Source organism: Heterocephalus glaber, unplaced genomic scaffold, assembly GCF_053883595.1.
Source record: "Heterocephalus glaber isolate CG9 unplaced genomic scaffold, H.glaber_assembly_v1.0 deba00000122, whole genome shotgun sequence".
Classification (NCBI taxonomy): Eukaryota; Metazoa; Chordata; class Mammalia; order Rodentia; family Bathyergidae; genus Heterocephalus; species Heterocephalus glaber.
This window is the reverse complement of record NW_028258138.1, coordinates 75,510,051-75,523,811: the sequence shown is the minus strand read 5'-3', so window position 1 is coordinate 75,523,811 and position 13,761 is coordinate 75,510,051. Positions and strand designations below refer to the sequence as shown.

Here is a 13,761-nt window from a genome sequence, read left to right as displayed (position 1 = left end):
TCTACGGGTATTTACTATGGTGTGTTATTTGACATTTGAAACATTTAGTTTTTATTTGTATTAAAGTCACAAAGATCAAGTAGATTTTACAAGAGTGTTACAAAAACCCTGACCACTCCACTGTAATTTTCTGTTCCTCAGAATCAACCCATTTTCAACTCTTTTAATTGACTCATTTAGTAATTTTGACCATATCTCTAAATGACATGCATATATTGCTATGTATTCATTTTTTGGTTTTGAGCAATATTCATTAATTTTGCTCTATGGAAATTTTATGTCATTCCAAACTATCAGTTTAGAAGTGATACATTTTTATCTGTTAGGGTCAGCTTGAGTACCTTAAATGCATTTTTCATACAACTCCAAGTTACTCTGGTTGTCCTACACCCACACTGTTCTGATCATCTCTGCAGACAGTTATCCATCTTGTTTTATTAATTCCACTAATGAGAAATTATTTTTCATAAATTCAATATTTATACATCTATGCATATATTTAGATTTATGCAAATATTTGCCACTTTCTTTGCTCATTATGTCTTCTTGGATCTGATATCTGTTATCTAAGATTGTTTTTCTTCTTGAAATCAGGTCTTTATAATTTACCTTAGTGGGAGTGGCTGATAAACTCAGTTTTGATTGAAAATGTTTTTATTTGATAATCTTGAGATATTTTTAAAGATAGTATTTCTGAGAATACAATTCTAGTTTTTTCTCTTTCCCACCATATTGAAAATATTTATACACTTTTAGCTTTCATCATTGCTGTTGGCCGAACTGCCATCTTATTATAGATAATTTGCCATAGTTTTTATTAGCTTGTAAGACTTAGTCTTACTCTGTGGTTTCCTGCAGTATCACTGTGATATGAGTATATATATTTTTTCTATTTAGCCTCTTAAGATTTTGTTGAACTTCCTTTGAGGATTCTTATACTTTTTATTCCTTCTGGAAAATTCTCAGCCATTACCTTTTTTGTGTGTACATATTAGTCAGCTTTTTCATCAGTGAGATACAATATCCAACACTTACAACTTACTTAAAGGAGGAGAGGTTTAATTTGGTCACCATTTCAGTCCATGATCAGCTGCCTCCAAGGTGGAAATCATGGTGTAAGCGCATAAAAAAAAAGAGCAAAACAGCTTAGTTCACGGCAGCCATGAAGCAGAGCAGGGAGAAAGTATCAGAGCAGATGGGGTAAGGGACCAAGGCCATGCCCGCATGACCCATCCAGACACACACAGCAGTGTGCTTTACTAATCTCCTAGGTGTTTCTTAATCCAGTGAAGTTGACATCAGAATTAACGGTTACATTGCATATTGACACTTCTCCTTAACTTCTCTTCTCCTAGAAATTCACTTAGATGTGTGTTGGACTTTCTCACTCTATCATCCTGTCTCTTTTTGTTTATACATCTTTGTATTTCATTGCTGGCATTCCCTTACTTACCTTCTGACTCTCTCTTCAGCCATTTCTAATCTGCTGTTGAGTTCCTTCATTTTAATTATTGTATTTGTCATTTCTAGAATTTCCATTAAAGTTTATTTGAAGTATTTGGGGTGTTATTTATAATCTCCTTTTCTCTTATTTCTCCTAATGTAATTGTATATACATGTATTGTTTGATGATGTAGTATTTGAAGTCTTTGCTTACTAATTTGCTTTTGGTCATGGAGGGCTTATTTTCATCATTTTGTGATTTTTTTTTTAACCCACTCCTTAGAATTTTATCAGTAAATGATAGAAATTGGCCGGAAAGTATGTTCATCTAGACATTATTTGTAGTAAATTTCAGTTCATTTCTGCCAGATCCCTGGAGGTACTGTTAGGACCACTTCTCCATCTTTGCATTATTCATGATGTGTGTGTTATGTGTGTGTTATGTGTGTGTGTGTGTGTTTGCACCCACATGTGCCTGTGGGTATCTGTATTTGAGATACAATTTGCATACTATAAAATCTACCCATTGGAAGAGTATAATTGAATGTCTTTCAGTGTATTCACAAGGTATAGAGCACTTTTAAGTACATCCTCAATTTGAAGTTCAGATAACACAGGTAATATGAATTTGCTCTATACCCACATAAGGGCTAGCTTTGTGGTTATAAATCTTTTTCTTTTCCTTTTGACAGAGTCTCTCTAAGTAGGTCAGGCTGGCCTTGAACTCCCTGTGTAGCCCATGCTGGCCTCAAACTCTCAATGATCTTCCTGCCTCAGCCTCCTAAGTGCTAGGATTACACCCACATCACCACACTCAGCGCAGTTATAAGTCATGATTGAAGGGCAAGGTTTCCTCCCTTCATAAGGCAGATTTATTTGCATTTGCCTTACAGCCAAGGCATAGTCCTTTGGGGTTCCTGCTTTACACAGTGGTTTCCTTTTAGACTCCCTTCTTGAGAATTAGTCTCCCATCTCCTGCATCCCCGAGGCCATCAGAACAAGTTCGAGGTCACAAATGCTGAGCAGGTGCCAGCTTCAGTCTTTGCTCACCTCTCTGTACTCCTAGTCTTGGTTCATTTTTGGTCTTAGAAGATTTGATTCTTTATCTCCTCAATAACTCAGAAGTATGTTTAGATTTATTTTTAAAAACGATTTTATTCAGCATTTTTAGTTGTTGATAGTGGCAGCATTATTGAGGATACTGCGGGACTATTGTCAGCCTTTTTGTTTATACTGTGCATTTTTCCTTTTCACCTCTTTAGGCTACCTTCAGGGAGAGAACATGGTTCAGTGTGAGCCATGTCCTATCTGCATGTGGCCATCCTTTTCCTCCTGGACACTGTAGTGGAATTCCTTGAGCTGAATGGGGTCTGGGACTTCCATGCCTGTTCCCTGAGAAGGGGACATTGCTGCTTCCTTCAAAGCCTGCCACAGCATTGAGTGGCTGGGTCTCACACTTGTCTTAAAGCTATAATAGAGCTAAGTTTATAACCTTCCTTTGCTCATGGCTTGCCAGCTTAGGGGAATAGGTGCAAGTCCCTTCTGCCACCCACAATCACTTTGTTCTGGCTACCTTTGAAAGTAATTTTTCTCCTTGTGCCCAGTTAACAAAGAAGATAAAGAAAGGATCCTTATATCCTTTTATCTCCTCTGGGGAGGCTCACAGCTCAGATAGGAAGAACAAAGGGAGTATACCTTATCCGTCACTGCTGCCCATAACCCCTAGGCCTCAAGTTCAATTTATGGACTTTTGTGGCTGCCCCTGGAAATGCCCTTCCATATCTCATTTCTATCTGAGTGTTGGTCTTGTCTATCTGGAGTTGGCTCTAGTGAAGCCCAGATGCCTGGGCAACTTCCCTCCCCTGCCAGGAAGCCTCTGCTAATTATCACCTTCAGGAAACAGAAAGGAGGCAGAAATCCAGTAATTCTCAAGGGATTTGAGGAGGACATAATTTCCTTAGGAAAGTTTACCAGAAGTTTTTATAATCTTGTGGAAGTTTTTACAGTCACCACCCACCCCACCCCAAATAAGTGAGCCAGTGCCTCTGGTCCCACTGATCTGGAACTGTACTGTTTAGGAAAGTGACTACTAGCCAGCCACCTGGTTATTGAGCTCTTGAGATGTGGCTTGTAAAATATTCGTTGGGTTTTTAAAATTTAATACCAAGAAAAGAATATAATAATAATATCTTGGTAATTCTTATATCAAGTACATATTGAAATGATATTAATAGGTTGAATGAAATACAAGATTAACCACTTACCAGTCCAATTATTTAAATACAGGATGACCGAAAATTGTACTTTTCATTAATTTTTATAAGATAATATAAAAAGAAACACAAAAATGACAATTTTATCGAATTTATTCAATACAAGAATGGACTGGTTGAAATGACCCTTGCCCGAGCGACACTCAGGATAGTCAGTATATAAGCAAACATACTGCCAAGTGATACTCGGGGGTAAACTATTAAGTGGTTAAAATTAATTTCACCTTATTTTTAAAATGTGGCTGCAAAGGTTACTTATATGGATTATATTTGTTGCTCACTTTGTCTTTTGGGCAGTATTAACCTAAAAGAAAACTTGTTCCATGTGTGTGTGTGTGTGTGTGTGTTGTGTGCATGTGCACATCTGCACACATGTGATAATAATACAAACAGGTTCTGCCTGCTTACAGCCTCTGCTTGTGAGATGATTTGTCACAGGTGCCTCATTCCTACAGACGGAAGTGACATCATCCACCTCCCTAGAGGTTTTTCCATGGTGCCCATACACACACACACACACACACACACACACACACCCAATCCTAAGCAGAAAGATATTCCCAAACAGGTAAAACAAAAATGGGATTTCTAAGGAGCTGTGTAGTCAGTAATAACTTCAAATGGTCTGTTCATGGTATCTTTTCTGAAGCTTTATTTTGCTTTTCAGAAACCAGCAAGTTCTCACTGATGTGTTTTCTTGTTTCAGCTGCTATAAGGAACAACTGGCCAGAAAGTAATACTGAGCCCCACATAGAAAACATTGCCTTTTATCAGAATCCAGAGGACTTTTCAACTGTGGATTCCAAAGAGGGTACTTTGGTTCAGACCTCCAGAATGAGCCATACTTCTTCAGAAGCTCCAGAAAACCTCACTCTCCTAATTGAAAAAGCAAGTGCTGAAGGAAGGAAAGAGTCTTCAAGTAGAAGAGATTTCACCATCTCCCCTGCTGTGCACTCACCTGAGATTGCAACAGTGCTGACTTCCCAGGACAGTACGTTCTGTGAGTTTGTGCTGATGACGCTTACTATATTCATTTATCTATCCAGTCCTGGAAAACATTGCTGCCTCACTCTTTCCTTCCCGATCCCAACTAACTGTGCCTGTCCAGAGGTCCTGGCCTGAGCTGGGTCAGACTTGTGACTTAAGCTGTGAGGTGCACATAGGGACAGATCAGAGAAGGGTGCAGATTTGTCAAGCAGCCTGGTCAGTCCCATGACATCTCCGTTCCATGGCCAGTCTGACTCCAAACTTCATCTCTTCTCTGAGGATGCTGCCACATACTCAATCTCAGAACCACAGGTCTGGTAGGATGCATGCCTGGGAAAGATGGCCAGGCTGTCTTGTTTGTGTTGTTTGTATTAATGTGGTTTTGTGCTGGTGTGCTTCAAATAGTTGTTCTTGCTCCAGACTACACAGCTTTGAGGTTTGCTATCTTTAGCAAAGGATTTTAAGAAGGGGCTAGGGCTTGATGGTAAGACTTAATTGAGAAAGAAAACTAACAGTTATTAGCTACTCACTACATACCAACATATCTGTTTTCTCAATCCTTACAAAAAGTCAGAAAGACCTGTTATCCTTACTTTAGGAATTTGAAAACTGAATCTCAGAGAAGATAACCCAATATATGAAGGTCAAAGAATTAACATGTTTCAGGGCTAGGATTTGAGCCTAAATCTGAATAGCTCAAATGGGGTGTGGCTGAGGAATGAGATCCCAGTGTGAATGAAGGTAAAGAAGAGAGAGGCAGTTTTGGCATCTTTGTGGGGTAGCAGGGCCAGCATCCTCCTTAGGGGTTGTGCACAGACCAGTGAGTAGGACAGTTGTGTGGATAAGTTAGGGACAATCATGGAGCACTTTGCTAACCAGACAGTTTATACCTGGTGTGGTGGGAAAGTCACTGAAGGGCTTTGCACAATGGAATAATACTGTTAAAGCAAATCTGAGGAGAATTCATCTGTCAAGCAGATTGAAAACATATGACAGGGCTGGGGAGATGGAGGGAACCTAGACTGAGGGGAACCACCCAGGTAGACACAAATCTAGGCCCCTATTGGCCACAGGGATGAAGAGGGAGGGTTTCATAAAGACTCTCCACAAAGGAAAGTTTGGAGGTACCTCAAAGTAGAGAATGAAAGTGTCAGAAGTGATTCCATAGTTTCACACCCTCATGATAAAAGGTCTCACTGAAGACATTCAGTTCTGTGAAGAAAATATAAGTGTCCCATTTATGAGTGGTGGCTACAGAGCTTAGTAACTCTGCACATGACACTGCCTGGGTATTTTTGGTCATCTAGTTATTGAAAATTTTGTTTATGCTGAATTCCAATAGATTCTGGAATCATCTCTGCACTATGGGAGGTGATGCATTATGATGATCTGGCACTGACCTCTAAGTCCATACTGTTTGATATTTGGCTTCAGTCTGCCCCACTGCTGATAACTTTACTCTCAAAACATTCTTTTTGTGAGCTCAAAAAACAATCATTGTCTTGGTTTATGGTCTCTTGTTCAGGAGTTCGTTTTCCAGAGAACAATTGCTCCTAAGTTCTTTTCACATCTATACATTTTATAGAAGTCAGAGTTGACCCACTAAATGATTATTCAGACATTTAGAAGTCTGCTGGTGAAATTTTAATTGTTGCTGGCTTTAATTATTCAGCCTTGGAAAGGCTTCACATGTGATCCAGCAGTTCTGAGTCAGAAGGAAAAATTGCCTGTTCTCACATGGAGAGCAGAACATCCCAGGGCTTCCTGGAGAGGGTGAAGGGTGTCCCAGAAGTGGTGACTGGGCATATTCAAATGTCTGGCACTTCAGTTTTGAGCCAGTCCTCTCTTCCTGCTTTGGAGCCAGGAGAACCAACCATGCTCTCCATGAAAAGAAATTCCTCAGGACCACAGCTCTCATTGTTTCATTTCTCCAGGACACCAGCTTATTCTCCTTCTTCAGACCATTCTTCATGTGAGTACTCCTGTCCCCAGATTACCCCTCCGAAGTAATTCAAAACAGTCATCAGTAGGTGTGTAGATAGCTAATTAAATACTTGTAATAGGGCCTAAGACAATAAACCAAAAATGCCATTCCACTATTGCCAAGTATTTGGGGTAGAAGTACAACCTACACAGTTTATCTCAGTATTGAAGTACATGTTTAAAATATGTTTTCTTTAACCATATAAGGAAGAAGATAATAGTTGGCCTGCTTCCTCCTTTCCTTCTCCCTCCTTTATACATTCATATACAAGGACTAAGTGTTAAATGGTGTGTATTCTGACGGAAGAGGCCATGGATTGGGGTGCATCCTAGTTACTTTCTTGGTCCTGGGACAAAATGCCCAACACCCATAAGTTAAAGGAGGAAAGGTTTCTTTTAGCTCACAGTTTATAGAGGTTTCAGTCTGTAGTTGCTGGCTCTAAGGCAGGGCAGCACAACAGAGAGGCACGGCAGAGGAGAAATAGTTCATGATGTGGAAGGCAGAAAGCAGCATGACTTCCCCCTTCTTTCCCTTTTTATTCCTTCCAGGCTACAGGCCCCTTGACTGGTGCCACCCGCACCCAGTGTCGATCTTCCCTCTTCAGTAAATCCGTCACCCGCACCCAGAACTATGATAAGCCAGTGAGTACATGAAGCTTTGGGGAGACATCTAGATATAAGCCAAGACAAGGTACTTTTGTGAAATGGGGAGCAGTATATCATTTATTTCTTAATTTTGCAAAAACACTTCCTTCAATGGCAAAGAAAAGTGGCGGTGTTTGCAAGGCATGCTGTTAGTCACTGTGGCCGTGGAGCACTCTCCCCATTCTGCCATTCCACTTCCGACTTATCAGTTAAGTCCTAGCTCAGGTGTTCCATCCCTCTGGTCCTCTGTACTAAACATCTTGGACCAAGTTGCCCGGTACCTACCTACCTGGAGACTGTACTCCCCTTGCAGACGCTGGCTGAGTCTATTCCTTATTCTAGCTCCCCATGTCTTCCGAACAAGTCAATAAGAAATGGGGATTAGTAGATGCCCAAATCCCCTCAGAGGGCACATCCTGCCATGACTCAAAGAGAATGCTGGAAACTGCCCCTCCTAGGTGTTATTCAGTGTCTGTATGCTGCTTGTTTTTATCCTTAGTCCATAGGGAGCAGGATAGAGGGTTGGGAGCATTCTTGGGAAACTGAAGTTAGGTTGCTTCAGAAATTACCATTTCAAAATTCTTATAGGTCAGAGGTTTTCAGAAATACTTTGCAAGAGTAGAAGTTTGGGTTTATGTCATCAAAGCAAAACTGAATTTTAACGCCTGTTTAAGGCACCCAGCTTCTCTGCCATACACTTGGTATGCAGTTTTCTGCTGACTGGGTATGGATATAATTTATGATTCATGTTTTTAGGAGATTGCTTTTTAAGATTATTCATAAACACTGGTTGGATTGGATAAAGCTATGATCCTTTGTAGCTCTGACATTCTGTGGTTCAGTGATTTACAACCAATTTTACTAAATGGTGGAAAGGAAGCATTTTCTTGGAGTCTCCACTTTTATTCTGATCAAGGTCATTTAATATTTATAATTTGAATTTATATATTTGAAAATCTGACCATATTTTTAACTTTACTGGACTCAGTCTCTGTTTACCTATAATTTTTTCAAGACAACAACAAAAATTGGCCTTTTAATTATTTGAGTATTTGCCCTTCTAAAACCTTATGCTTCTAAGTTTTGGAGAGTTCAACTCTTTCATATTCCTGTAATCTTTTACTAGAATTTCTCTTCTTTAGTGAACTAGGTGTTCTGTTTTGTGTAGTCTGACCATCCTCTTAGATGTCAGACTCAGGGGGCTTTGGGATAGAGGACATACGCACAAAGACCTGAAGCCAGAGGGAAAACAAAGTTCAAATTTATTTTTAAGGCTTGTCTAGCACCTGCCAACACACCAAACAGAGGTATGTATACCTCCTAGCTCCCCTGAATGGAAATCTTGAGGGTTTACTCTCCTTTTCTGACTGCACAATAACGAAGCTGCAAGCAACTGGGCAAGACTGCATACAGATAGCTGGCAGTTTCTGCCAAGGCAGATCTGGAGTTGGCCTGGCCCAACCGTCCAGGTCTACAAACACAAATGTGAAGGAATGTGACAGGTTTGTGCCACTCCATCCTCTAGTAAAAAGCCCAGCACTCAGACCAGTCAGATTAGTGATGCTCCTCGCTAGGTGGGCACAAGCATGATGAGCTAGAAGCCCAGCACAGCAAAGACAGGGCTCCTTATTCAAAATATGAAGGGATAAGACCTGATGACCTGAAAGATCCCTGCTAGTTTCAGCCTGTGGTATTCCACACACAGCCTTCATAGTCTGGGCTTCCTTTCACTACCAAACTCTACACAGAAACGCATGTGTAGCACCTCTTCTGAGGCTGACATACCCAGGAGTTATTTGTTCCTGAAAAGAAATTGTATGCTTTACAGTGTGAAGGCTGGCATAGACCCATGCAGCAGAATTAGATAAAATTTAAAAAGATATTGGAGGGCCGGGGATTTAGCTCAGTGGTTCCGCTGCCTGCCTCGCAAGGACAAGGACCCAAGTTCGATCCCCGGTACCAAAAAAAAAAAAAAGATATTGGAAGCCATTTGAAACTACTTTCCTGGTGCCTTACAGTCATTGCTGCTTTATATCTTTCTATACTTTGCATATTTTCTGCAATGGTCATACACTATTTGATCATTGTGGGGGAAAAGTAAACAAAGTAAGAAACAATGGGGAAAAGCTCTCTTTCTATGGCGGAAAGAGGTATGTGTATGTTGAATTGTGTGAAGTGGCTACAATTGAGCACTAAATTTAGAATAAGCTTCCTGAAAGCCAGGGCACAAAGGGAAGCTGGGTGGGGCAAGTGATTGCTCAGATAAAGCATACAATTTAATCCATAGCCATAAATGTTTTGGGACCAATAAATTCTAAGAGGAATATTTCTATAAGGAATGTTGAGGATCATAATGGAAAATGCTTTCAGTTACTATTTTGTGGAAATTGTGCTGGTGTCCTTTAAAAGATGCTATTTTATATAGATTTTCAACAGGAGCTGAGGGTATAATAATAGACCTGAACTTATAAAAGTGTTTCTGTGGGTAGCAGAGGTAATGTGGTCCAGGTAAATTGCTTTGTGGTGATTTCACTTTGTAAAAGGAGAGGGCATAAATAACTCTGGAGAGTTTAGATTTAGTCTATCTTTCTCAAATATCAGCTGCTTCAGCTATACTTTGGGTTAAGTCTAGATAGCAGTCAAATGAAGGTTAAGCATTCTGATGCATGCGTGAGGCTCTAGTATTTTGCATTGTGATTGGAGAATGAACATACTTTTACCAAAGGAGTATGCATTCTCCACCTTCTGTTACAAACACTGGGAACTCAGCTTGTGTCTGCCCTCAGTGGATTGTTTTCCCATATCTAAATGGCTGCTTCTGGAGTAGATGTGAGCAAGGAAAAGCAATTATTAAATAATAATAATGCTCATCACTTGATTTAAAATGTGGTTAATTTCCCCTAGATTTATTTAGCAAGTGCTTACTTAGTAACATTAGTAGCAATTGTAGATTAGTTTGACTAAATATTTCCTCTTTTTATTATGAGGCAATAACTCCTCAGCAGTGTTCACACTCATTTTCTTTCTGTGAGGATTAAATGTAACTAATATGTAAAGTACTTAGCGCAATGCTTGGTATATCATAATTGACCAACTAATGGTAGCTTTTTATGATGATGCAGGTCAGGGAAAACAGAGCCATTTTCCTTTTGCAAATTAGTATTTGTGACTTTTGTGATTGTATACCTGTGGCCACTTATTTGTTAAAACACCAAAATGGACAGGCCAGGGATATCCAGGCTGAATCCAGCATAATCAGCACTGTGTTTTGATGGGAACATTGAATGGATAAAATAGTGCAGTTTACTTGGAAGAGAAGTGTTTTAAAAGTAGTTTGGAGCCAGGCATCCAAACTACTAGTACCCGGGAAAATCGAGGCAGGATTGCACGTTTGTGCCTAGCCTGGCAAGTTAGTGAGGCCGTGTCTTAAAATAAAAAATAAATTTAAAAGGCTGGGGATGTAGCTCAGTGCAAAAGCCCTGGGTTCAATTCCCAATACCATTTTTTAAAAAAAGTAATTTGGGAGAGGATTATTTGAAGCATATCTATGCTTTTCTTTTTTATACTGAAGTGCTTTTTCTTTACCTTTTATTTTCAAGTAGGATTGGGTTTGGGTATGCTGTAACTAGTTTGATGCCTCATCTTTCTACTCCTTTATTTTTATTACTATTTTTATGGATTCCATGCATCTTCATTTTGTCATCCCTTTATTTTTTCATTTTGAGACCAAGTCTCACTAAGTCATTTAAGTTCCTCAGGCTGGACCTGCACTCGCTATCCTCCTGCCTCAGCCTCTCAGAGTGCTGATTATGAGTGGGTGAGTGCCACCATTCCAGGCTAGGGACTATGGTTTTATACGAGATAAGAGGAACTCTTTGTTTTCTGTGCTCTCTCTTTCTCTCCAACTATATCTAAAATGTATTTGTGCTTCATTTATCTGGTCACAACTGCACATAAGACTGCTCTTCAAGGAACTATTTATAATGACAACTTCCCTTTCCCTTTTCTCCGCCATAATTAACACCACAAAGCCTTTCATTATATCAATTTAGAGTACTTTTATTATTTTTGGCTTTTTTTTTTTTTGGTACCGGGGATCGAATTCGGGTCCTTGTGCTTGTGCAGCAGGCGGCAAAACCATTGAGCTAAATCCCCGACCCTACTTTTGGCTTTTAAAAAAGGCACTCTCTTCTTGCCTGCCATGTTGCTTCCTTCTCACTAAGCTTTCCCGCACTTTATTCCTGTTTGCAATGAGGATTGCTGGGTGCTGAATCCACCTACCAAATCTGAATCTCTTTACCAAAGTAAATAGTACATTTGTCTTGCTTTCTCCTGTGTTTCCTTTTAGCTTACACACAAAGCCTTCCATTGTGCTGGTGAGGGACCTTGCTGCTTTGCCACTCAGCTCTATGAGAATTAGAGCTAGTAAGGAGATTGGAGAGTCCTGGCTGCACATGTGTGTGTAAAGATACACACGTTTAAAACTCCATAGTATTTAAATTTATATACCAAAATGTAATAAACATTGTTTGTATCTAGATACATCCTTGATTTTCTTAACCCTTTGAGTAGTTCTGAAGCATATTTTCTTCCATTTTAGCTCCTGGAACTATAAAGGAACATAACTCCAGAATTTTCCAAAGCCCATCAGTCAGCCAGACCAAGAGTATGCATGTTGCCACTACATTCACTGACGATGCAAGTGCCCCAAGGGAGCTCCAGTCTTTGCCCGTCAGTCTGGGGCCTATAAACAAGACAGTGGGTTTTCCTGAGGACTCCAAAATTGCCGCAACTTCAGCCACGGTCCACTCTTCACCCTCTGTGGTAGAATTGCGAAGAAACCGTAGCATAGCCAAGAACCCAGCAGATGAAGAATTCATTCAGCCATCCACAGAAAGTGAATTTGATATTACATCTTCACATAAGCAAAATGATTCCCCAAGTAAGTATCCTCTCTTTACTTGATCTGTTAGGGCATTTTTAAATAGTTGAATTTTCTTAGGAATCCTTGTCATGACCATTTGGAATCTTCGAAGAGAAGTGAACTCTTTGAGGTTAACAGCTCCTTTATTTGATAAGGCACATTATTGCATTGATTTTCCTCCTTGTAAGAACATAGTGAAGTTAACTGGACAGATGTTATCCCGACTGCTTTATGAGGAAATGAAGGCTCAGAAGGTTTAAGTAATGCGTGTATGTACTTTTCATGTTACAAAATTATCTTCAAAATCACAGTTGGACCACACTTTACAACTACCTTCAGTGATTTAGGGTACAGATCATTTTCACAAATAAATGTGTAGATACAAATGTAGTACCCAAATTCATGATTTGATTTAGTTCCTATAGTCAATTTTTTTCTTATGCTTTGGAATTAGAAAAATCTTTACTAATACTACAACTGTTTGAGAAAAATGCTCTGTATACTACATTTATGCACATATTTGTTGGATGTGATGACATACTTCCTCGAACTACTTTTCATGGGCAAGAAAATAAAATACTCAAGGTTCTAAGTTACTTTGCTATTTGCAAATGTTTTTCAGAAGTCCCCTGTTCACTTACTTTTAGTATTGCTATCTTGTTAAACACCCAAGAGTTTTGAAGTAATTATTTAGAATCTGATAATGCATGTCAGGTGACACATATAATAAATTCTATACATGATTCCTTAAGAAAGGGAATCTTTCCTTAGGAAGGACTCACTTCTTAGTTGTTGAAGGATCATTTTCATATCTATATAATGGCATTTTTTTTTCTATATTATTTTATAGCCTTTGGAAGGCATCAGCTTACTAGTGGCCCAGAAGCAGGAAATAAAAATTCCATGCCTCACACTGAGACTGTGTCTAAGTCAGTCCCCTCTATCAGAGGTGGAGAGAGCACAGCACACTGGTTCTTGACCAACAGTAAGACATCTGCAGATGTGACAGGAAGTTCTGCTTCATATGATGAAGTTCTGACCCAGTTCTCAGACTCTGCACAACAGTCCACAGCAGGCAACTTAGCACTGGATGAGAGAAGTTACTCAGAGTCTTCCTCACAACGCCTGGAGTCCTCAGCACAACGTGGAGAACATTCAAGTAAGCTTTCATATCACAGAAGTGTACCACAGAGAGAAGCGAGGGTTAGCATGCTTATGATATTCTCTGACACTTTTTTTTTTTTTTGGTACCGGGGATCGAACTTGGGACCTTGTGCTTGTGAGGCAGGCACCAGAACCACTGAGCTAAATCCCCGTCTTCTGTGACATGTTAAGGAATGCACTGATGAAACAACTCCTTAGGCTCCTCTAGTTTTGTCATTCCCAGGCCGTTCTCCTATCTGGTTAATACAGAGATACCTATATATCCCAACTTTGTTTCTGGTACATGTCTGAGAAGCTGTTGATGTAGCATCCTCTTCTCACACACAATGCAAGGACTCCTGT

The 13,761-nt window shown here is 39.8% G+C and overlaps 1 protein-coding gene across 4 annotated transcripts in view; it reads left to right on the top strand.

Annotated features, from left to right (window-relative positions):
- Positions 1-13,761, top strand: part of Heg1 (heart development protein with EGF like domains 1) — a 76,981-nt gene that overhangs the window by 18,963 nt on the left and 44,257 nt on the right. For 2 of the 4 annotated variants that reach the window (XM_021259595.2, XM_021259608.2), the window contains exons 2-4: positions 4,423-4,716; positions 11,932-12,273; positions 13,106-13,414. In XM_021259595.2, the coding sequence (XP_021115254.1) occupies positions 4,423-4,716; positions 11,932-12,273; positions 13,106-13,414 (945 nt within the window). Of the gene's footprint in view, positions 1-4,422; positions 4,717-7,229; positions 7,329-11,931; positions 12,274-13,105; positions 13,415-13,761 lie in introns of those variants that run through there. The other 2 variants (XM_021259598.2, XM_087216260.1) reach the window with 2 other exon arrangements.